Source organism: Idiotropiscis lumnitzeri, chromosome 16 (genome assembly GCF_059441095.1).
Source record: "Idiotropiscis lumnitzeri isolate Australia: NSW breed Sydney's pygmy pipehorse chromosome 16, RoL_Ilum_1.0, whole genome shotgun sequence".
In the NCBI taxonomy this organism is placed as follows: Eukaryota; Metazoa; Chordata; class Actinopteri; order Syngnathiformes; family Syngnathidae; genus Idiotropiscis; species Idiotropiscis lumnitzeri.
The window spans coordinates 13,402,078-13,425,403 of record NC_142406.1 but is presented as its reverse complement, the minus strand read 5'-3'; the positions used below and the strand labels follow the sequence as shown (position 1 = coordinate 13,425,403).

The following is a 23,326-nucleotide window of genomic DNA, read 5'->3' as shown; positions in this document are numbered from 1 at the left end:
AACACCCATTTTAACAATAACAAGGTTGTGCCCATGCAGACGGCTGCACGCATTGCACCCACCCACCTGGACTAAGATAATAGAACCGCGCAGGAATGCCAGCCAAGTTTCAGTGAATAGACTTGGAAGCAGGCAACTTTGGAAGGCTGCTTGGATTGTTTCGCGAAACAATATCTGACAATCTTTGACACTGCCTCAACATAATAATGGTTCCTTTTTGAAGACGCTCTTCCTATTATTGTGCGTTTGTACCATGTTTCCATTCAACTCCAGTCGAGTCAAAGATCCACGATCTTGTTTTATTTTCAATCGCTTGGCATGAAAATAGTATTAAGAATGAGTGGGAAAAGGACCAAAGCAAACACAGTGCGAGTGCAAATACAGGAAAGGATGACCATTATTTTATTATACTCAATACAATAAATAAAACATTTGATATGAATACATATTGATTCAACACCGCCTGTACCACCTTTAGTGCATCTTATTTGCTGGTTTGGAGCCACTTTTATCTGGCCCCCGATATCATAATCCGATGTCTCCAAATGTGACCGTGTGAAATGGAAAACAAGTACGTGTGTACATGCATGTATCCGCAGAACCATTATCCGCTTGGGAACAGAACCGAGAGCAGAACATTCCAATGTGCGGGCTGAGAGAAGCTGTAGGGATGACAGTGTGAACCTCAAGGGAACGGATTTATTTTTATCCGATATACTGTACTGCGCTCTTTAATGCTCACAAACCCGCCGACAGTTTTTTTTTTTTACACAAACATATTTGAGGCCATTCAATGTAACAAGAAAGTATCTCGTGACCGTTAAGCTTCTGGTTGCCTTGGGGAGCCTTCCCCGAATTAGGTCCGTTATCAGGCCAATGTTCGTTTGAAGTGTTTTGCTGCCTCCAAGGCACTGGGCTCACAGTGCGACTCTTGTCTGTTATTTCGGCTCCTATTGGGCACCTCTTTTACTCCAGTGTCATGTGCAAACAAGCATGTTAGGAAAATAACAAAACAGTCTCCGTCAGACATAGTGCTTCTGTTTGGAAGCTCCCCTGTGGTTGTTCTTTGTCTTTTGTGCATCGTGGCTCCTGGGTGAACGTGAGGTCCTCATAGCCTCCATGCAGTTCGTATAGCTCGGAAGCACGTCGCCTCCGGCCTCTGCAGGTTCCCAGTTGACCGTGATGGCAAGATCGCCAAAACTCTCACAAGGATTCGTGTAGGCCGTCGCCTCGCTTGGCACCGATAACCTCCCGTCGTAGGACTCTGGTGTCCCTTCCGGGGCCTCTGCGGCTTCCGGTCGGGTCGCCGCCGCCGCCGCCGCCTGCTCGGACCGCGGCAGGTACACTTGGCTCTGGAAGCGGTACCGTTTCTTCAGCCGGTGGGAAATTGCGAGTTGAAGCAGGTGAAGGAGCTCGATGAGGTTGAGCAGCAGGGAGATGGCGGCGATGGCCTGAGTGTAGATGGTGAAGATGGTTTTCTCGGTGGGTCGGGAGACGAAGCAGTCCACCGTGTGAGGGCAGGGGAAGCCCACGCACTCGAATTTTGCTTCGATGAGGAAGCCGTCATAAAGGAACCACAGCCCCAGGATGAAACCGACCTCAAGGAGAACTTTTAGAAGGATGCTGAATGCGTACGCGCATAACAGCTTGCCTTTCAGTTTCGGAGCTTCCGGCGGGCTCCTCTCAGCAACGCTTCCTTTCCTCGCACTCGCTTCTTTCGACACAGCTCTTTCTGCGCCAGCCTCGGTCCTACTTGCGCCACCTTCGTCCACCTGCTTGCCCTCCTCTTTACCAACCTTCCCCGACCGGATGGCCACGTATCCAAAGTAGAAGATGGTCGGCGTGGAGACGAAGATGACTTGGAGGACGAAATAGCGAAAGTGCGAGATGGGGAAGGCTTTGTCATAGCACACGGCGGTGCAGCCCGGTTGTCGCGTGTTACAAATGAAGTCGGCTTGCTCGTCGTCCCAGGCGGACTCGACCGCTGTGCCGAGAACCAGCATGCGAAACAGGAAGAGAACGGTGAGCCAGATGCGGCCGATGCCTGTCGAATACTCCTGACCCTCCTCCAGCAGGTGCTCCAAAAAGGACCAGTCAGCTCTGGACATCCTCTGCTCCTTAGAGGACAAGGACCAAGAAACGTGAAAACGGCTCTGGTTGGTCATTCGGAATTAACCAGTCGCATTCAAACACATAACATCCCATTCTTGCTCCAAAACGGGCTCGGTCACATTTTCCACCAACTTGAGCGGGAATGTTTGGATTTTTAAGGAGCTAAACTGAGCCAGGTCAAAGCAAAACAAAAGCCCCTTTTCAAGGAACCTTTTCCATAATAGTCGGTTCTTTGTCTTCTAATTGGAGACTGCTCACAAGTATGTTCTTCCAGTCCTTATAAGAGTTGATAATTACCCGCTGCTGCTTTTACATCTGGATTACTGCAACTCTTAACACCTAACTGGAATTTGATTTCTGCACCAGGCACTTTAACAAGCACGCAGCTAATGCATAAGTGCGTAATTATGCCGGTTTATTAAAGTCTTCGCTATAAGTGGTATCCCTCCCCCGCACTTTTATTAGGGAGTGGTTCTGGCTATTGCCCCCCTACTGCTTCTTTCATGAGCTCATTGTCGTTAAGGTGGGCTTCAAAATAATACCTCCACGCTCACAAAAACGAGTATCGTGCAGCCGTTGCGTTTTGGGTTGACATTGACGCTTTCCCAGCAGTAGTTTTTATCGAAATTGTGAATCGTCATTCGGATACAAAATGATTGCTATAATTGCATCGTGACTTGAGAGCAATCGGGGGGGGGTTATTTAATGATGATGACACAGTCGTTTGTCGGGAAGCTACACACAAACACACACGCACATATACATCTGAGTAAACATCCTGTGAAGGGGGACTGGGGCACCGCTGTGACACTTGTCGACGTATTTAGATTACTTTTTTTTTTTTTTTTCCTCAGCCTTTCTGGACAAAAAGTAAACACCAACGGGGGCAAAATAAATCCCATACATAGTCAACATATGCTCATTGTGACAGAGTGAGACAGACACTCATGCCGACTTTCATTTTCCTTTGAACAGAAAACAAAGATCCTTTTAAATACTGAATAAGTAAAACTAATAAGAGCAACTTCATCGTTATTAAAAAAAAGAGGCAATCTAAACATTTGCCACAACAATTTCTAAATATTAACGCTATAACGAGATAAAGAGATTTGATTTATTTTAAAAGGACTGATTCTGAAATATCTTCTTTTTAGAAATGATTACAAATGGAAAAAAATAAATTCCTACCTTTCTCTCTCATGGAACGTCTCAGTCTCCCAAGCTCTCCCTCCCTCAAAGCTCCTCTCAACCCTTTTTGCCTTCTTTTAAAAGATTCCGTGTCATCGGAAAAATAAAGCGAGGAGAACTTTCCCATGCTTCCGAGTTCACTATTTGGCCCTCCCTCAGGAACTCGGTCCAGGAAATGGGATGGAGCAACTTTCAAGTAGATTTGCATTCCAAATTTGGGGGCAGTGACCACAAGGATAAAACCTTTTTTTTTTTTTTTTTTACACCATGCTCTAACTGAGATTTTATTTAGGACAGCAAAGGGAGACAATCCATTATGCTTTTTCCATAAAAACATTCACTCATCCATAAAATCAATAATCTCAATCTCAAATCCAGAAATCTTCGACCCAGCGACACAATTCTTCTGTTGTTTGCTCTCAGCAAAACGGAATAATCAAGATTATGTGACCCTTGGTGTAATTTCCCATTCAACCACCAGGTGGCGCTCGTCGCCTAAACACGACACAGTATGGTATGCGGGATGACTATTTTTGTTTTGTTTTGCAGCAATGTTTTTTTTTTTATTGACCTGTTAAAGTTTACACCCGCAAGCGCCACAAAATCCATCCAATCGCTAATAAACGCTAAACTCCAATGCCAATCCATGCAGAGAGACGCATTTGCAAAAAATAGATTATATGGAATCGTTAATACTTCATTGCCAACAATTCAAATATGTTACTAGCCATGCGTGCTAAAATCAGGTGGGAAGATATAATACATTTTTTTAACCTAATGAATTAATTTAGTAGCCGAACGAACTTTTTTCAAGTTAATTTAACGGTACTTTGTCTTTTCAAAGCTTGCTCCTACTGAATATGCAAAGAGAGTAACATTGCTGGAAGCCAAGATGTTCGCATGTCAGTTTTGGCGAAAAAAAAAAAACAAAAACCGCATGCTGCTATTTTGAGCGTTAAAATATTGACCGCACACAAACGGGCATTTCAACACACACGTGCAAATTCGCATCACCTGGACACACCACTCAGTCAAATTAAAGTGTTTTAGTCAGAGGTCATCTCCTCAAGGTTCAACCCAATCAACGCTGGAACCGCCATGTGCCAAAATGGACATCCGAAGGGCGGCAAAGGGAAGGTGAAGCCGTCAAATTCTAATTGAAAGTAAATCATCTTGACAGATCACCGTCTTGCTCCGTTCTGGCCTCATTCCATCGGCAGACGGAAGGCAAAAGGAAGTGACGAGCCGGCGTAATGCAAGTGGGATGTGTTCTGCTTCCTCGTCTCGTCTTCCTCCCTGCGTGTGCAGTTTGCAATTAAACTAATTGGCTGGTTCGGCCCAGCCAGACTCCCATCGCCAGGCCCCACTGTACCGTTCTTTTAAATTCACTTCTCAGTTTGGATATATTGTGTACACGTGAACCAGGCTGCATCATTAGTTCAATTATATACACACATACATGTTGTTTTTTTGGTTTGTTTGTATTTAAGAAAGCCTCGGTAAACTGTGGATGGTTCGTTATATGTGGCGAAAAATAGGAAAATCCATTGGTGCATGTGCAACATTTTGATGTCAAATAATATTCAAAATACATTGGTAAGGTTATGAAAAATAAATAAAATGTTTTAAACATTCACACAAAACTCCTTATCAAAGGAATCTTGTGCCTTATATTTTGGCTTTTATTTTTGTCTCGTGCTTTCATGTTGATACGGTACTTAATGGTATCCAATGGTATTTGGTATTTGGTATTTGGTATGGGTACCGTACCGTCCGCAAGCCATCGGCTTCTTGAACGAACGACATCACAATCTGTAATTCTGCTCACTCACAATAATGGCTTTGGTAGGAAAGCAGAGCATGCAGATGAGTAAAATTCCCCTCACTGAAATGTGAAGGTGAAACCAAACTATTGCATAAAGCGCTTTTGTGGGATTATTTGCCACCCCCCAAAAAAAGAAAAAAAAAATTAAACTCATCAATTAAGAACCTGATAATAGATGTCGTTGTATAATTTTCCTCTAAATGAATAAACGCAGTAAAACAAGTTGATTCGATGGAAGTGGCTCTGTGAACTAATTTATATTCATGGGACTGCCTTACGTCCAGTGAGTGCCGATTCATCTCATTATGGCTTTTTGTATGCAGGCAAATGGCAAACCATGACTGCGACCGACCAAACAGACGACGCAAACCCAATAAAGCGAAAGTGATTTTCCTTTGGCAGTCTACTTTCAACGAGCATTTGCATGCGATGAGGAGGGCACGTCAAATCTTCGGTCGGAGCCCGCTAATGCATGATGCAACTCACTGCGGCCGTGCACTGTGAATTTCGAGTGGATATATATATATGTTTATCGATGGATAATTGTAAGAAATCGTAATCGGTTACGTCAGCGGATTATACACTATCGTACAAGATATATGGAGTCATGATAAGATATAATGGGACAAAACTAGTCATGCACAAAAGAAGCCTCGACTGGCGGCTAATTTCGAGGTCACTGGCCATGGTCCAGAAACAAACGTTAGATTTCATGGTTCATTTTCACACCCTTGATTAAAAATAAATCTATTTAGCACGGTATGAAACATTCATTTTATAAGGTTTGTTTTGAGCGCTTTCATTATATTTGATGATTTTTTTTTTTTATATTCATAATAGTGGAAAAAAATAATGTGACTCTATTATCCATACTCAAATGAGTTCAGACTCCAGCAAAAATCAAGGAATTGACCTACCTGTTAGCTACGCTGACAAGGATTCCACACAACATTTTATCCGTTCACATTTCTAGAGTTAGATTCGGGGAAACAAAGCTCTCCTGCGGCAAGTGGAATATAACATGAGGTTGTTTCGGAGCCTGGCTGAAGTCTCAATGGTGTGCAGCAGCAGTGGATTCATCGACGCAATATACAAAAAGGAGCACTGAAGGCGTTGTGCGGCGCACCTGTGAAAAAACAAAAAACAAAAAACAAAAGTGTTTGTGGGGTTCATAAGAACGTCTGCAGCACATCGTTTTGATCTCATTTGCTTAATTTGGCGACTGGTCCTGAAGTGTTTGGCGACACCCTCTGAGCCTGTTGAGTGTCTCAAGTAGAGAAAAAAATATATATAGGTCTGGATTATTTTTTGTTTAACTCAAAGCAGAGTTTAAGTCACAATATTTCCGCAAAATAAGAAGAAGCATGTTGGTATTTATTTATTTGTATTTTTTTTTTTGGGGTAACGGTAGCGTAAAAAAAAATGACTCGGTCAATTCTGCTACGAGGCTAACAATTAGCACGTATATGCGCTAAAACGTTCATGAACTCATCAAATGGCCATATTGGCCTATTGTTAGAACACGCGCTCTCTCGCTCACTCACTCCATCGCGGTGACCCATTTCCAGGCGTGTCGAAGTTAAGTGCTCGGTGTGTGTGTGGTGACTTTGAAATGCCGTCGGATGGATCCAGCGTGACGCCGGCGATTTGGTGCCGAATAGAAACATGACCTTTCTTGGAAAGTTGAATGATTAAAAGTCAATATAACTTGTAGTACACTTGCCTAATTACCAAAAAAAAAAAAAAAAGGCATTGTGAGTTTTTCCTTTCTTCCATCAAATGTTCTCTATTTTCTCCGACCATGTCATCCGAATATACCCTGAGGATACGCGTGCATTTCTAATAGAGTCGTCATCGTTGTAAAAGATGACATTTTCAAGCTGGTATCGACACCAGGCCGCTGCTGTGGACCAATCGGTTGCCTCGAATATGTCTTTGGGGAGCTCTGCACGTGAAGCACATATGGAGGGAAAGAGCGAGGGAGGAGGGGTGTGTTTGATAGAGAGAGAGAGAGAGAGAGAGAGAGAGGCAGAGCGTGAGGGAGGATGTAGCACCGCTGCCTTTCACAGCCGTGTCTCAATCCTTGCCTGCGCAGTGGTCGGGGGGGGGAGAGCTGCATGAAGAGGCGGACGTTTGTGACGCCCCGCTGAGCATTTCAACCAAGGTAAGACGAAGCTGAGGTGAAAGTTGCTCATTTTGCATGCTCGAAAAGCATCCCTACTTTTTTTGTGAACGGCACTCGGAAGATAAGATTTGGTGCAGATGGGCTATTTGGTGCATCCCAACTGAGTGGCTGGTGGCTTTTTTTTTTTTTTTTTTTTTTTTGCTGTTGCGTGTCTTGCAGCTGTGTCAACTTGACAGCAAGATAAAAAAAAAAATAATCCAAAAACCAAACGTGAAGTTGTAGATGACATGAAACACGCACATTCCATCCATGCGTAAATGTTCGCTGACCGTGAAAGCGCGCTGCTTGTCTGCGGCTTGCGCTGCTGTGTTTAAAGTCGGAGGGAAGACGAGGGGCAGCAGGCGGAGCTATTGCAACCGTTTGCGCTGCATTGCACTGTGGAGAGGGTTCAAAATCAATCACGTGAACACCTCGGCCCGGCGTATCCTCCAGGGGTGCTGCTAATAGGCGGGGTGTGGGATGCCGCGTGCATGTATTCATCTAGTTTGTGTGCGCGTGCGGGTAAACGTGTACACTTACGAAGAAGTGTCCCAGCGCAACCTTTAGCGCACATTTGGGTAATGGCGAACGCTTTGCCTGCAGCTGCTCTCAAATGATTTGTCTCAGTGAGCTCATCGACCCATTCCCACTTTTTAGTTCGCGGCAACGTCAGATGTGACGGAGGCCTCGGTGGTTAAGCCGCGTTTGCTTCGTTCAGTGCGCGAGAAGATGCGGTGTCAGCGCAAGTGGTGCTCGCGTCACCATGACAACACGCCGACTCGCAATGCCCCGAGCATCTGACAGTTCCTGGCCGAGAAGAACTGGAGCAACCTCTCCACTCCCCTTGACTTGCTTTTTTTTTTTGCTCTTTCCCAAGCACAAGGGGCTCGTCAGGATGCCAGAAAAAAAATCCATTCAGGACTGCTGTATATTTTGCTTGTCTCCAAATGAGTTTGAATTGGGGGAACTTGTGGCAGCAGTCCTGAAACCTTCCTGACATGATTAACTCGATGATGATCAAATCGCATTTCATTCTTGAAATGTTAACCCGATGCAGTTTAGTGCGCGAAACAAGCTTGTTGACAACACAAATGCTTGTCACGCTGTCCCCTTGCAATTAGAAAGGCCAAGTTAGCAAATGTGCTCGCGTGGGTGGTGTCAATCAGGGCTTTGATGTTTTTTGCAGAGTGCACCTCGTCACAAAAACGTGCACATCATTAGCCACCAAGCCTGAATGATTGCAAGCCTGCACTTTTTTTTTTTTTTTTTTTTTGCCTGACCCCCGAATTGTTTTTCTTGCTTGCACGTCCAGTTTGCCAAAGGAGATGGTTTCCATTGGAGACCACCTCAATCATATGCAATTTGCTCGCTTGGATTCTGTCAGACGTGAGGCCAGCGTGACGAAACGGCAGGCTCGTTGGGGAGTGAGTCATGCAAATTTTCTCAGGGTGGATGCATTCCGAGCATGTGACGTCATCGGGGTTTAATATGTAGCATGGCGTGTGTCAACACTATTGGGGTGGCAGCTTGGCTCATCTGTAAAGATGTTGAGAGATGGAACAGAAAGGAAAAAAAAAATGGTAGCCCGCATCCTGGCTTTTAGCAAGGCAACGATCCCGCCGAAACTCATCTCATCATCTGTCCCTTTATGCCGGCATTGTTTGCCGTGCAACAAAAATATATACAGCGGAGTGCAAATTGAATTTCCGCTGCGAGGATTAAAATTATTACAATAAATTGAATTAAAAGACGCATCACATAAATCCTGTTAGTTCTTTTCACAAACACAAAAAAAGCCGGGGTGATGTTTTTGGTTTTTTCCCCCTGTCGCGAGCTTGGCAAATTGAGTGTCATTGTGGTGTCAGTGATCCCTGGGGGGGGCGAAGGGAAAGTGTCACCTTGAAGATACGACGGTAGAAGATGTTGAGTTCATCAGCCAGCTGTGATGTTCAAGAGATTTGCTTTATGATTTGAAGTGCTCCTAATTAAATTGTGGAGCTTTGTTAGAAAAAGACATTTTTTTCGGATTTTGTTGCGGGAGAACCCCCTTTTTGCCTCAGGCTGACTGTTAACAACATCAGTTTTTGACATTGCAACTTTTTGGATATCACGGAATAAAAATACTTATTTTTTTCAACAACTGTGTTGAACACAGAAATAATTGATAAAGATGAGTTCAACTGAACCCGTTGCGGTTAGCACCCTAAATCGACAATAAACATCCGTTATCGTTCACGTTCTCCATTTGAAAGATTACATTTTTTCCTTCATCTTATTTCTTTCGAAAAAAAAAAAATAATACGCCACGCCAACACCTGAAAGCGCAGAAGCTCTCTCTTTCATGTTTTGAGGAAGTTGGTTCTCACAGGTTTTCAACATAATTTCAAAGACTCCCGTCAAACATTGCATCATTGGCACACCATCAAATCTCGTCTTAATGATTTAAAAAGCGAAATCAACAATCGTGTTTGGAAAGATGAGGAAGAGGAAAAATGCGCTCTCTCTCTCACACACAAACATATACAACCTTAAAAGGTTCACTCTAATGGTTCCTTTTTTTTTTTTTTAAAAAAAACACACTTGAGGCACTTTTGTCACGCGAGTAACAAAGTGAGTCTTGGATATTTTTCCTTACGCTGTCACAGCAAAAGGAAATAGTGCAGGATAAATGTGGAACAGCTGCTCTGTGAGACAACCTTTTTCATGTTGAGCGAGTGCAAAACAGGAGGAAAAAAAATAGCGCTGGCATCTTTTTGAGGAGTCCGAACGTTTTCCTCACTTTTCTTCTCATTTTTTTTTTTTTTCTCGCAACTCAGCACATATGATTAAGCCGGCTTTTGTTACAAAATCAACCAGCAGGAGTTCCATTAAGAATTCGCAAATCAATTATTGTTTGCGTTTTTTGTTATTATCCGTAAGTCAGTGTTGACTCTCAAGTGCTGTAACATTAGTCATTAAACTTGAATCGGCTTTACACGAAATGCATGTCGATGGTTTTGTGAAGGCGACCTGAAACAGAGCTTCCAGGCGAGCGGTAAGGTTAAAGAGGCGAGGGTAATTGCTGTAACCTATCTGGGTTGGGATAAAAAAAAAAAAAAAAAGAAGTTTGCCAGTGTACTCCTCTCTGATGCACTTGTGCATGAAATTGTTCCCCTTTCCATCCTCGCAAGCCCCGAGCCTCTAAGTCAATTGGCCATCAGGCGTGTGCGCCTTTCCGAACGCTGTTTGTTGGCTCGGCTCCTCTCGTGACTGTTTATTTTGGTGTTTGTGTTGGACGTGCGAGCGTTATCAGCTGACCCTCGTCGCTTCCTACTCCCCCCCCCCCCTGAGCCGCCATTACGGGCTGGAATCAAGTGAAACTGCAAATGTACTGCGTGTTCTGTGGGATATTGCTGGAGGAAAACGTTGCATTCATTACACTCGGGAGCAACGCGGCAGCGCAAGAAAAAAAAAAATCCATACATTATGAAAAATATGCTGTGTGTTTGCGAAGGGAGCCAACATGTTTCCTCACGCTACACGTTGGAGCATCCCACGAGGTGCGTGCGTGTGCATAAATGCTTTGTAAATCCAAGTCATGGCTAATAATTGAGCCTCCGTACACTTTCTTTCCCATGACGGTTATTTCCACGAGATTAAGCAGTGTGCACCCAGATGTGTAACGTGCATTGCTTTTTTTTTTTTTGTCTGACTGCAGTGACTGTGTTTACATGGCCATAAAAATCACATTATGTGCTACTGCATTCCAGTAAAAAAAAAAATATTAACATTTATTTCAAGGCTCTATCAAAATAATACATTTACAAATGACTGTTTGGACCAAACCAGTAACTGAATCAGAATCTACAAAGGAATGGGAATTAATGAGAAATAATTCTTAAGGTATTCATTGATTTAAAAATAAATAAATAAATAAATAAAAACAATTGATTTAAAAAAAAAAAGGCAGCCTTATTTACATCGCGATTTTAATAAAAAAGATAACTACCCTCATGCCCGCGCCACGCGATACTATATCAAGTTGCTGGTGGGCAGGGGCGAGCGGGTAGACGAGCCCAGCCATTATAAAGCATGGGGGGGTGGGATGAGATGACGACCTAATGGAGTGGGTGAGCAATGGCTGTCGATGAGTCACGATGAAAAGCTGTCATTTGATGGATGGAGGTTGGGGGATGCGTCTAAAGGCAAGGCTTCATCACAAGTATGGCAGCCCGTCATTGTCTCCCAGCGTGGCGCACCATTCTCTTCCTGTGTTTTATCCTCCCGCCTCCCCAATTTATTCTCTTGTCTCCATCCTCCACTTCGTCCGTCACAATGTCGTCCCCGGTCGCTTTACCCAAGTCTTTAGCATGAACGGGCTCACCGTCGAGCTCTCGTCGACGGAGCAGGTGGCGAAGCGAGGGAGGCACACTTTCAGTGGGACATGCTTGCGCTTCCATTTAAATAGATAATGGCAGAGCCCGAGCGCTTGTTGGGCCCACTGAATAATGCAGGAGGGTCCCGAAGCCATTGTTGCTAGGCGTCCACGATGTAGGAGCTCGGAAAGCTTGCAATATTGATACCCAAAGAGATGGAGGGATGACAGTTTTTTTGTTTTTTTTTAACCTCGAATATTCAAGCTTGTCAAGTTTGAAAAATAGCTGTCGGTTAAATTGATGTTCGAGTCAAACGCAGACTAACAAAACCTAAACTAACATCGGCTTAGTCTCATAGCGCTACGTGGAACGATTGGTACTCAATATGCGCATTGGTACAACTTCGGGTTTGTTTTATCGGGGCCCAACAGGGAGTCAACTCGCATATTTTGATGCCAGATGCCCTTCCTGAACCAGACCAACCACCGAGTCACCATTGGGACCGGCAGGCAGTCGATGGATAATCGGGACACCGGCCAGTAATCCACAACAATACTGCACTGAAACAAAGCGCACAAAGATTTAGAGTAGTGCCATTTTATCTCTCGTCATGTTCTGATGGAATATAATCAGCGGAAATGATTGACTTGATGCCACACTAATGACCATCCGTGTAATTCCCATTAATAATCTAGTTCAGCCAATCTGTCATCGGAAAGACCGAAAAGAATTACCTGCCTATTTTTCGGGGTATTTCGTCTTACTTGCTTAAGTGCATTGGCCCAATGTGTACACTGTACATGGCCATTTCCAGTTGGCCAGTTTAGTTTTAATGTGGTGCATCTGGAAGAGTGCCAGAGGCAGCAGCTGATGTGTTGAGAAGTGAAGGGAGTTGGGTGAGGGGGGGGGGGGTTCCGCAGCTGTCACACAGTTTTTGACCCGCCGGGCAGAAGTTCGGGCGAGGCAGACGTCCACTGGCCCAACTGTTCCTCTTTGTGGGGAATGGGGACTGCCCATTGATTGATTATTATGTTCAAAATATTCATATTTTTTTTGGCCTTACCGTCAAATCGTTAAAATTGATTTTGTCATGCTTCCCAAGTACACAAGGACTATGCCCCACCCCCCCAGATTAATTGTACGTGGTAATTTAATCGGTTCATGTTTGGCATATCTACTTAATGTTATAAATGTTTCTGCGCAATTCAAAGAAATCACATAAATTCTTATTTCTCATGCTTTGATGGAGCAAATTCCCTGCGGGCGTTGTTGCGCATTAACAAATCTCTCATCAAGTGTGTCAGGCTACGCACACAATGGAAAATGATTACCATGTTGCGTGTTTGCTTCGCTGGGCTGTGATTAGTGGAGTAGCGATGAGGAGGTTGTGAGTGCGAAGGAAAAACCAAGGCTCGGTTTGTAACGTCATCGCGATTTGTGGGTTTGATTTTCATTCAGTCACACGCACAAAAAAAAACGACCAAAAAAAAAAACCACTTGATCGTCATCATTTTTTTTTTTTTTTTTTTGGGATTAAGAGCCCCCCCAAAAAAAAAAAAACATCACATCACGATAATCTCTTAAGAGCTGCTAGATAATCAACGTTTTGTTGACTTTGACTATAAGGGGAGAATTGGGCTCAAAAACAGACGGATGATATTTAGCGTTTAGGCTTTAATGACAAGGTGGGTTTGTGTTTGAAGCCGGAGACGCAATCAAGGAATGCTGTTTTGTGCATTCGTCTACTTGACAAAAACCCCGTCGAGGACATAATTGCGTGAGCTCTTATTCATAGTATTTGCATGTTGTTTTGAATCAAATGCAATTTGTGGGCTGTATTCGCAATAATATCAAAGCTACAAGTTTGAGGGGATTCAGCCAGATTGGTTGCGATATCCAACTTTTATTTATTTATTTTTTTTTGCCAGCACTGCACGGAATGAAAGTTTGAGTGAAAGCAGACAGGAATTAAGGGATGTATCGGAGTTGGTTTGTGCTGAGTTTGTGTGCGAGCTTTTCTGGCTCAGCCCACTTTGGCCGTTTTCTTTGACAGCGCTTGCGGACTGGTGTGGATGTTTGATGAGCATGTGTGTCGAGGCTGCGGAAATCAAACTACCCCCCCCACCCCCCCAGCGCGTCTCCCACTCCCGTTTATTGATTCCTGCCGTCACTCACTCTTGATATTTTGTAGCTTCTTAAAACTCGCCCCTGCGTCACCATTTATTTATTTATTTTTTGGGGGACATTCTCTCTCCCCTGCAACCTCTGGGTCTTCGTTGCTAGTCTTTCGCTCTTCGGCTGTTTTATGGCGAAATGGGCAAGGTGAGGGTCGAGATGAAGCCGATTGGGAAATGGCTGAGCGAGCCGGGGTAGTTGGTGCGGGGAGTTCAAGAGTCGGCGATGATGGAGAACTTGAGAGATGAGGGGCAAGGTCATTGGAGAGCGGTTTGGACGGGGGGGGGGGGGGGGGGGTTGAAGAAACAAAGTGAGGGTGTCGGGGAGAAATTCAGGGTGAGGGTGAGGTGACGTGAAGGATGAGATGATTTAAGTGAGTATTGAAGGATAGTTTACAAACATGTCACACACTCATGGGTCATCTTTATTCACACGTTTTGGTGGGCACAGCTTTTTCCCGGTCAGCTCAGAACATGTAACCTTTCAGTCGTGATTTGTTTTCCAGCAGGGAAAATTCTGTTTTAGCGATTGATTTGATATGATCGCTAAGAATCCGGTCAGAGTTTATCAAACGCCCCGGGACTTTGGTCTTCGTACTTGGTCTTTGGTTTTAAAAGCCAGTGATTGTATTTAATTTTATATCCGCTATTTCTTGGACTGGGTATCGATTAAAATTTCCCAAATTGATTCGATTTGATACCCAAAGGCCCGATTCGATTTGATTTTCGATACACTTTAGATTGATTTTTGATTCAGTACCAATTTTATTTTCACATGGAAGGCATTTTCAGACTAACCAGGTCACGTACATTTATGAGGAAAAAGATGTTATTACAAGTATCGATATATGGTTGCATGAATCGATATCCGGCTATGAAAAGGAAACTCGATTCAAATCGATATATTGATTATTTTTAAAGCCAGCCCGCGCAACTGCACTCTCACTGGAAATGCTCTTGACTTCTGTGACCAAAGTATTGCACCAAACAACCAACAAACAAGGAAAAGACTTTAGTATTCCATCTGTCGTCCCTAATAGCTGCCGAATGAATGTCACATGAACGCACGCCCACCCAACACATTATTGGGGGACCATGCTGCCTTTGTCTCCAACCTTGACCTTCTAGTTGGCTTTCTTTTTTTCGCACTCATTCCATATTCAGCGCAGCTATCCAGGTCAGTTCTAATTATCGGGGTCCAATTGGAATTGACTTTTCAATTTTTGACACCGTAGTGGTGGAAATCACAATGTGCCAAGCCTGCGCTCTCTGGCGGCGTGACTTAATATGCTTGATACATTCACCTCACTGCGCCAAGGTTTCGCACGGCGCGGTGTGACCGCGTGTGCATGCGTGATGTTAGGTGGAGAAAGAGAGATGGCGGCTATTATTGTAAGTCACTCTAAGGTCAGCCAGAGTGCGTGATCAGAGGGGTGTGTTTATATGGTAAACAGCTGTGTGGGTCTAAAGAGCGCATGGGGTCCAAGTGCATGTGTGTGCACGAGAGTGTTAAAGAGGTGGGAGTGGCCTGAGTCCCCGCGCCGCTGTCTTTGCTCGGGTCCGCAGTGCAGGGAAAGATTAGAGCGGAGACGCTTCTTTTGAAGTTTGGCATGATAGAAAATGCAACGCATACACACACACACACACACACACAGAGCATCCGCTTGCTTCGCCTTGCAAAGCGACGCATTCGAACTGCCGTCATGGGAGCCCTCAACACATTTTAACATTCATGCGGCTCACGCCACAGAAGAAAAGCCCCTCTCAGGAATTCAAAAGTATCCCTCGTTTAAATGAGGCGAAGGTGATAAGAAAATAAACTCTGGCTGATTTGTGGCCCACTCCAAGACGGGGGAGGACATCAGTGCCCCGAGTATTTGTAAAACGTGGTAAATAAGATGACTAATTGTCCACTCACAATGGACTCAGCTCTAATTAATGAAAGTGGCCTTAATAAGAGTCTGATGCAGAAATACCAAGAGGTCATTTCGGGGTAGTATTTTAGTCTTGGTAAATGTCAGTGTCACTTCACAAGCTATGGCTCATTGCCTCCCAAAGACATTTTGAAAATCATAGATTGGATTTAAAGAACACTATGCTAGTTCGTTGAAATGAAGTAAGATTGAATGTTGGATGGGTTAAATGCAGTCAGCACGCAAGGCAATTTTTCTGAGAGGAGCAATTTTGCTTATCAGTGACTTGAATTGAGGAGTAATTTACACATTTTGAGGGGAATTTTTTTGCAGGTTAATCCTAAAGACCTCGACAATAAAATACAACAAGATGACGATGGAGGAACCTGTTTACATTTTGATAAAAACACGTCTTGCTTTGCAGCAAACTATTTTCTTTTGGGGTGATTTCAAACAACGATTATTCTCCGTCTTTTTTTTGCTCTTAAAATATATTTTACTGCAACAAAATTGACTTTGACTATGTAATGTGTAATACACCCGAAAATTCACTCCGATTTCTGCATTGCCAGCTATCCCAATCAATCTACATTCATGGACATTGGCATGTGCCGGCCTGCGGCGAGGCGTGATGGGTCTTATTCTGTCATGGGGATCGTTGTCAAGTGACAAGCAATATGGATTATGGATGATGGCACTCGAGATGAGTGCGAGTGCCTCCTATAGCAGCAGCTGCAGCCCAAAACAACATGAAACAAAACTAGATCTCAGTTGGAATGTCGGAATTTAAATTCTCGGGAGTCATGCACAAAGATTTTTCCCGACTTCCTTCTGCTGCACCAAAACAATTGCTAAACTTCCTTATTTCCTCCCTCCTATATATACCGTGTGAGCAAAAGCTGCTTGAATTAAACATGGTCAGAGGGAGCGATTGGGAGATTTATTAAACCATACTGTGGAACAAAGAGAGGCATGTCGGGACAATCGGACGAATAGATGGAAGTTTATCAACGCATAGCGAAAATGACTTGGAGAAGTCTTATTTTTTTAATATATAACGCCATTTCACAACAGAAGTTACCGGAGGGCAGTTTACACTGCACAGGTCAAGTACCTGTATCTCAGCATGTGCAAGTGTCCCTAATGAAGTGTCCGGAGAATGTTGCGCGTTTGTAATAAACTGACTTAATGCGGTGCTGGTTTCCCCCCGGTGTTGGCTTTGTATCAGCCCCCCAGCTGAACATTGTTGCCAATCAATGACATCGGCACACATGCAAGTACGCACACGCACACACACACACACGCACACACACACACAGTTGGGCTTGTTTACAGTTTAAACAGCAGGTGGCACAGATAACAACCACTTAATCCACAGCCATTTGGATGACTGAACGCAACACCCAAAACGTGGCTTTTCTTCTCTTCGCGCTGCCGTTGCCAAAGAGGAGGGAACATTTTATATTTTCTCTCTTTTTTTTTTTAACGCAATGCATCTTGTCCATCTTTAAACTTTGACAGTCGGCACTCGAGTCCGCACTGTCCAGTATTTGTTTTAAAACGGGCAGGTTTTTGTTAACCGATGTTCCGGCTTGCGCCGCAAGGTTAACTGTCTCGAAATGTTTCCTTAGATTGACCGGCAACCAGTCCAACAAGTAATTTCCATGCCCCGCCGCCTCAACATAGAATACCGGGAAGAGTAGAGAGAGCTAACTCAGACATGGCATGTCATCATCCACACCGCTTATCCTGCATTGGGTACTGGAGCCTGTCCCAACTGACTCTGGGCGAAAGGCGCACCACACCCTGAACTGGTCGCCAGCCAGTCACCGGGCACACACTAACTCAGCCATTTTCTGTTAAATATCGCAAAATATTTGTCACTCGCAAGATCAGTCCAGAAAGTAGATAAAGTTATTCTCGATGCAAGAGAACAAATTGCCAAAGTTACCGCCACCCGCAAATTTAATGAGAACGTCCTTGGATTTCTACAAAGCTATCCCAACAAAACGGGAAGATATTTCACACAAATAAACAAACAAAGCCATCAGGTAATACCTTGAACCTTAAAAGTTTGATGAAGACAAGTTGAAAATTGTTACATAGCTTCCCAGGGGACTACAAAGGAAAGGAAGACTTGACGAAAAAGGAAGATGCTGGCTCAATTTTTTTTCTAAACGTAAATTAAGGCTGTGGGATGCTCCAAGGTGGACGAGGAATAGAACAATTGTCTGCATACACCGTCAGTGGGGGCAAAAGTACTCACTCACTGAATGAAAAAAAATAAATAAATAATAGCCTTTCTGTTGTAAACTGATTCACCCTGACTGATCTCGACCGCTCCGAAGGACGTTTGGGCTGCTTTGATGTGACCTGGGAATTAGGTCACCATGAATGGTTCTTGTTGCCGGTAGCATCAAAGATTTCGCTTAAACAAGATCACGGATGGGGACTGCCTTGTTTGCCTGAATCTGTTTCCGTCGCAGTTCCGTTTTTTTTTACTTCTTTAGTCACTGAGAGTTCAATCAATCAAGATCTCACCCACGGTTAACTTGACATTTTCATTCAGAAAAGAAAATACTCAAGTAAAATACTGATACCTGGGAAAAAAAAATCCCCAAAAATAACGTCCAAATTCCATTCCATCCCATAAGTGCAATCAGGAAATAAGGCCGCCCTCTGTCCGAGCAGCTGTTCTTCGAGAAGCTCGTTTTAGAGCCAGCCTTCTTTTCCACTTCCTGGTGCAACGAGCGGCGATGAAAGCCAGTTGGTGAAAGCCGCCTCTCGAGTTGGTCTTTGAAAAGCTTCCAGCGCCTCCTTCTCTGTCGCTTCAGCCAGTTAAATAAAGACGACAAACGTCTGCGTTTTGCGAGCTTTGCCGTCTTTGGGACAGCTGCTGCTTCACAACTTTGACGCTGGACAGATGTGCTTTGTCTTGCGTTCAGACGCTGCTTGCCGCACCTCTTGCCAACTCAGCAGGAACACTTTCAAAGCATGTTTTGGCGAGTATGTGGGAGTGGGGCGTACACATGTGCATGCACCCCTCACATGTGAAGTGTTTATCGGCAAGATATTCTCCCACCATTATTTGTCGTATGACCTTTGCCAGTTTTTACCAGTGGCTTGTAATTAGAGAGAAGAGGGAAAACATAGGGAGGAAGCTCGGTGACATATGCGAGGGCAAATTGAGAGAAATGGCAAGCAATGGAGCTTTCGTAAGGCAAGACAGCGGGGCAGGTTTCACTCATCACCATAGCAACCCCTTATAGGACGCCAATGCAATTAGAGTGCCTTTGATGTAGGCAGGGGATTGGATGGTGATGAATAATGGCGAGAGGTAGCATATGTCAACTCAGGTGAGGAAGTGAAAGTGTTTATTCAAAGATGTGGAATTTGAAAAATGGATTGCAACCTGGGAAAATGTCTGATGTCGACACATAACTCCACATTTGAGCCGCAAAAGTAGATCACCGGTGACTGGAATGTTCACGCCGTAACAAGGCACTCTAAAAGTGACCATGGCACCAATCCACACGCTGGCTGTCAAGTTGAACATTTTAGAAATAGAAGTCCCCCCACCCCCCGCTCTTCCAGCAGTCTCTGTGTAATGGGCGTGCACTTGTGGCAAATAACAAGGCACTCTAAATGAGCCATGCGGACTATCTGAATGAAGATGCAATTTGTGGATGTAGGCATAGCTAGCTAGCAAACTGCAAGTCGCATTTGCACCCAATGAACGCCGATGCAAAAAAAGGCGCTCAAGTTCTTGTATAGTCGGAGTTTCAAGAGGCCTCGTGAAAAAAAAAATAAATAAAAATCCGCACTTGACATCTGTTCAAAATGTCCAACTCCTTAAGTTTTCCCCGTTGTGTTACTCATACTAAAAAGTTACGCAACATCCAGGAGTACCTTCAATTATTTCATTTCAAAGTGCCATGATCTCATTTTATGCTAAAGCAAGCGCAACGACGATGCTAATGCTAAAACAGCGAAAAAATTAACAGTGGTGTGAAATCATCCACCCAGATGAGACCTCCATTCTATTCTCCGTGCCGCGCTGTGACTCAACTGCACTAGCATCCATGTGGAAAACGTTGGGACAGGAAGAAACAAGGATATTTTTCCGATGCACATCGAGGGCACGATGACTTGTGTCGCATCCATAGCGCTACCGAGTTTTTATAACGGAGCATTTGCACTCCGCTGCCCAGATCCTTCAGCCGCCACACGGAATTGATTCCTGCTGCCTTTTCACATTTCTATCTTCTCCTTCCATACTCGTTAGTCCTCTTAATGTCATCGTCCACTCTTACTTCATCTCTCACGCCAATGTCTTTATAATTCTCATTCATCTCATCCTTCACTTTGTTCCATTTATTCCCTCTGGCTCTCTTGTCATGCCTGCTTATTTTATTGTTTCGTACCGTCTCCCAACGCAGCGACTATTTTTTCCATCGCTATCTCACACGCAGCATCGCGGCCTCGTCCTCATCTTTTATCTTTCGCTGCCCTTGTGTTTACAGCCACCATCTGTCTAATCACCCAATGGTTTTCTTTCTTTTGCCTTTTTTCCTGATTTCGCCGCGCCCTCCTCCTCGCTCTGTGTTTGCAACGCTGCTGCCAAGTGTGATCACTTCCTCCACTTCCCCGTCTGTCTCTGTGTACCAGGTCCTGTCTTCTGCCCACAGCCTGCTTGACAAATAGATTACATCTCCAAAGACACCACGGCTCACGTGTTTATTTAACAACATACACTTTTTTTTTTTTTTTTTTTTCCAAGGCTTCCGCTCACGGAGAGTTCACTTGGAATTCCTAAAAGCGCTCAGTCAGTTATGTGTGGTGTAATAAGATTCAAATATTTAATATTTAAAGTGGTTATCTGCACACATTCTAAATTTTAAATGGACCTTAAGGTGTGAACCTTTATCTTTGATGGGTTGTTGCTTGTACTAAATTCTTGTACATACAGTAGAGTACGTACATGCTGGCTTGATCATTTATTTATGCAACAATGCAACCTGTGAGTAATTAATTAATTAACTAACTCAGTCAAGGCTCGCATTGGAAAGTGGCAAATGATTATCAGCGTGGAGTCGTAAAGACGCGTTACAGAGAAGGCATATCTGGCTTTAACAAAATCGCAATGCTAACAGTATTAAGCTAGCATAACCACCATGAACAAGTCAACATTAGCCATGGCGGTTACATAGCTTCAACTAAAATAACTTCAACTCGTATCCATTTGAAGTTTGCAGAGTGCCAGCAGACAAGAATCCACCACATCCCATTCTGCAGTTGCGCCATAATAGTGTAAAGCCGTCAAAGGTGTTGAATGGGTTAACAACTGTTAGGCTAAGGTCGGCATAACTTTAATGAAAACGAAAAACAACATGTCTACCTTTCTAGAAGCTGTTCCTTGTGGTATCAGTCCGCAAAAAGCTCAAGAAAAAGCTGAGCATTTGTCAAGGCGTTTACTGTACATGAGAGTCTTGCCGAGTTTTGTGTGGTATCTTCAGGTCTCACACATCATGCTGCCATCAGTGAGGCATGATGCTTCTTGGTTGTCACAAAACAAAAGTGCAGAGTGTTGATTTATTCCATATACAACACAAGAAGCAGTCGAGTTTCGAGGTTCCACTGTGCGGATTTGGTCATCTTAGGCTGCCAAATCTTTGAAATGTGCCCTTTTGAGGTGAATTATTTAGCATTTCCACAACAAAAGCCTGCCACAAATGGCCCACATTTCTGTTTGTGTAAAAATAAATAAATTAATAAATAAATAAACAGAGCTGTGAACTGTGACACCAAGAGCCAAACAGACTATAATAGCATTTTACTTTCTTGCAATTGAGCCTTCTTTGTTTAGCATCACACTTCAAACCATTTAGCGGGGAAACTGACTCTTCGAGACGTGAACTTATAACCTTTTGAGATTCCGGCGCTCCAGTGAGTCATTACGTAAAACGAAAAATCACGTACATTCACTACATTTCTCAACACTGGGTAAAAGGGATACATTCGCTTGTTTTTTTTAATTTATTTTGTTTTACTATTTATTTTTTGATTGCTACACTTGATTATGCGGTGCACACTGCATACTAAAAAGTCAGTCATGTGCATAATTTAAAATGAGAGGGAATCAAATGTGTCCCACTCACTCTTATTTAGACAATTTCAGTCAGCAGCGCAATATAATGACATTGTGCATCAATTGTGCAGGAATGTATTCCTTTCACAACATAACATGAGTGACAACAAGAGTGTTTGTGTGTGCAACCTCGGCAGTTCCACGCGCTCGCGTTTTCATTTAATTTGCCATTATCGAGCCAACCTTCATGTTGTCTGCAATAATGTGTCTTTGCGTCTATCGGTATTCCATATTCCAGAAATTAAGGTAATGGATAGCGTCTCACTGTGACAAATGCCCGGCTGATACGATAGAAATCAGCAAAATAAATTGAGGAAGATAGATGGTAATGTTATGTGTCGACACCCAATTGGGATGAGAAAGAGAGAGAGGCCGGAAATATGGGAGGGCTTCTTTGTCGCCTTGGCTGAGATATGACGGCACACGCACACACACTGCTCAGAGGGTGACACATGTGGCCCAAGCAAGCAGGTGCTTTGGCCACAAAGTGAAAGAGAGTATGAAAAATTGATGTGGCCTACTTAGAGCAGCTGAGCAGAGACCGTGGCGGGAGAGCGGGGCGCTACGCCGCAATGCTATTCAATTTTTTTTTTTTTTTTTTAAATCAAGCAAAGCGTATCTTTTCCTCCTTTGTGCATGACATCACATTGCGTGGACGCGTGTGTTGGGCTGACCGCAATTGCCGCAAATGAGTTCAAGTTGAACTCGTCGCCACTCGACGCCATCGCCACACAGCTCTCATTAGCCCCGTGGATTTAGCAGTTCCCTAATGAAGGCCAACACACACGCGCATACCAAAAAAAAAATAATATTTCTCTTTACAACCTCAAGACGTAACAATCCAAAAATAAATATCGATAAGTATGCACATTTTCTTAAAACTGCAAGTTTTTTTGTTTTTTTTAAATACACAACATCATAACTGAGAAGTAACCAGTTAATCCCCTCCCTCCTCCAAGTCTTTTCCTTTTTTCAAGATCCTGTCCTTTCCCTGACTGCCCATTTAAGGATTTAAAAAGAGCTTCTTCAAGGCGTGGAGGAAATAATCCACTGTTTCCGTAATCCTGCGTGGATGGATGCACTCAAGCCATCAGCGCACATTTGCACACATATGCATATTCAAATCAGTGTGCAGTCACTCATAATTTACACATGCTGCAGGGTTTCCTGGAAAGTGCCGAAATTATCTTCCTATTATGTGACAGTCGACTGGTGGCGTTTTTTAAATATTTTTTTTTATATATGATACTTCTGCCATTCTTCTCAACACAATCATTTGATGTTAAATTCACAGTTAAAATCGCGTAATTGTCAGATGTCATGAATGCAAACATGTCATTCAATTAGCCGTCTTTTCTCGCGTTCACAACGTCTCCTTGTGATAGTCAAGTGTCAAGAATTGCACTCCAAGTGCAAAATTGAAGTGCGAAAGGTGCACCGGGATCCA

At 43.7% G+C, this 23,326-nt stretch overlaps 2 protein-coding genes across 5 annotated transcripts in view; one reads left to right on the top strand and one right to left on the bottom strand.

Annotated features, from left to right (window-relative positions):
- The window catches only part of gja4 (gap junction protein alpha 4), a 75,918-nt gene continuing 52,592 nt past the window's right edge, over nt 1–23,326 (bottom strand). The window contains exons 1-3 of one of the 3 annotated variants that reach the window (XM_088278672.1): nt 6,043–6,151; nt 3,301–4,596; nt 1–2,117 (exon numbers count right to left, since the gene is read on the bottom strand). In XM_088278672.1, the coding sequence (XP_088134798.1) occupies nt 1,023–2,108 (1,086 nt within the window). In that variant the 5' untranslated portion in view covers nt 2,109–2,117; nt 3,301–4,596; nt 6,043–6,151 and the 3' untranslated portion in view covers nt 1–1,022. Of the gene's footprint in view, nt 2,118–3,300; nt 4,597–6,042; nt 6,181–23,326 lie in introns of those variants that run through there. The other 2 variants (XM_088278673.1, XM_088278674.1) reach the window with 2 other exon arrangements.
- dlgap3 (discs, large (Drosophila) homolog-associated protein 3) overlaps nt 7,204–23,326 on the top strand; it is a 66,682-nt gene continuing 50,559 nt past the window's right edge. For both annotated transcript variants that reach the window (XM_088278670.1, XM_088278669.1), the window contains exon 1: nt 7,204–7,289. The gene's annotated coding sequence lies outside the window, so the exon portion shown is untranslated. The remainder of the gene's footprint in view (nt 7,290–23,326) is intronic.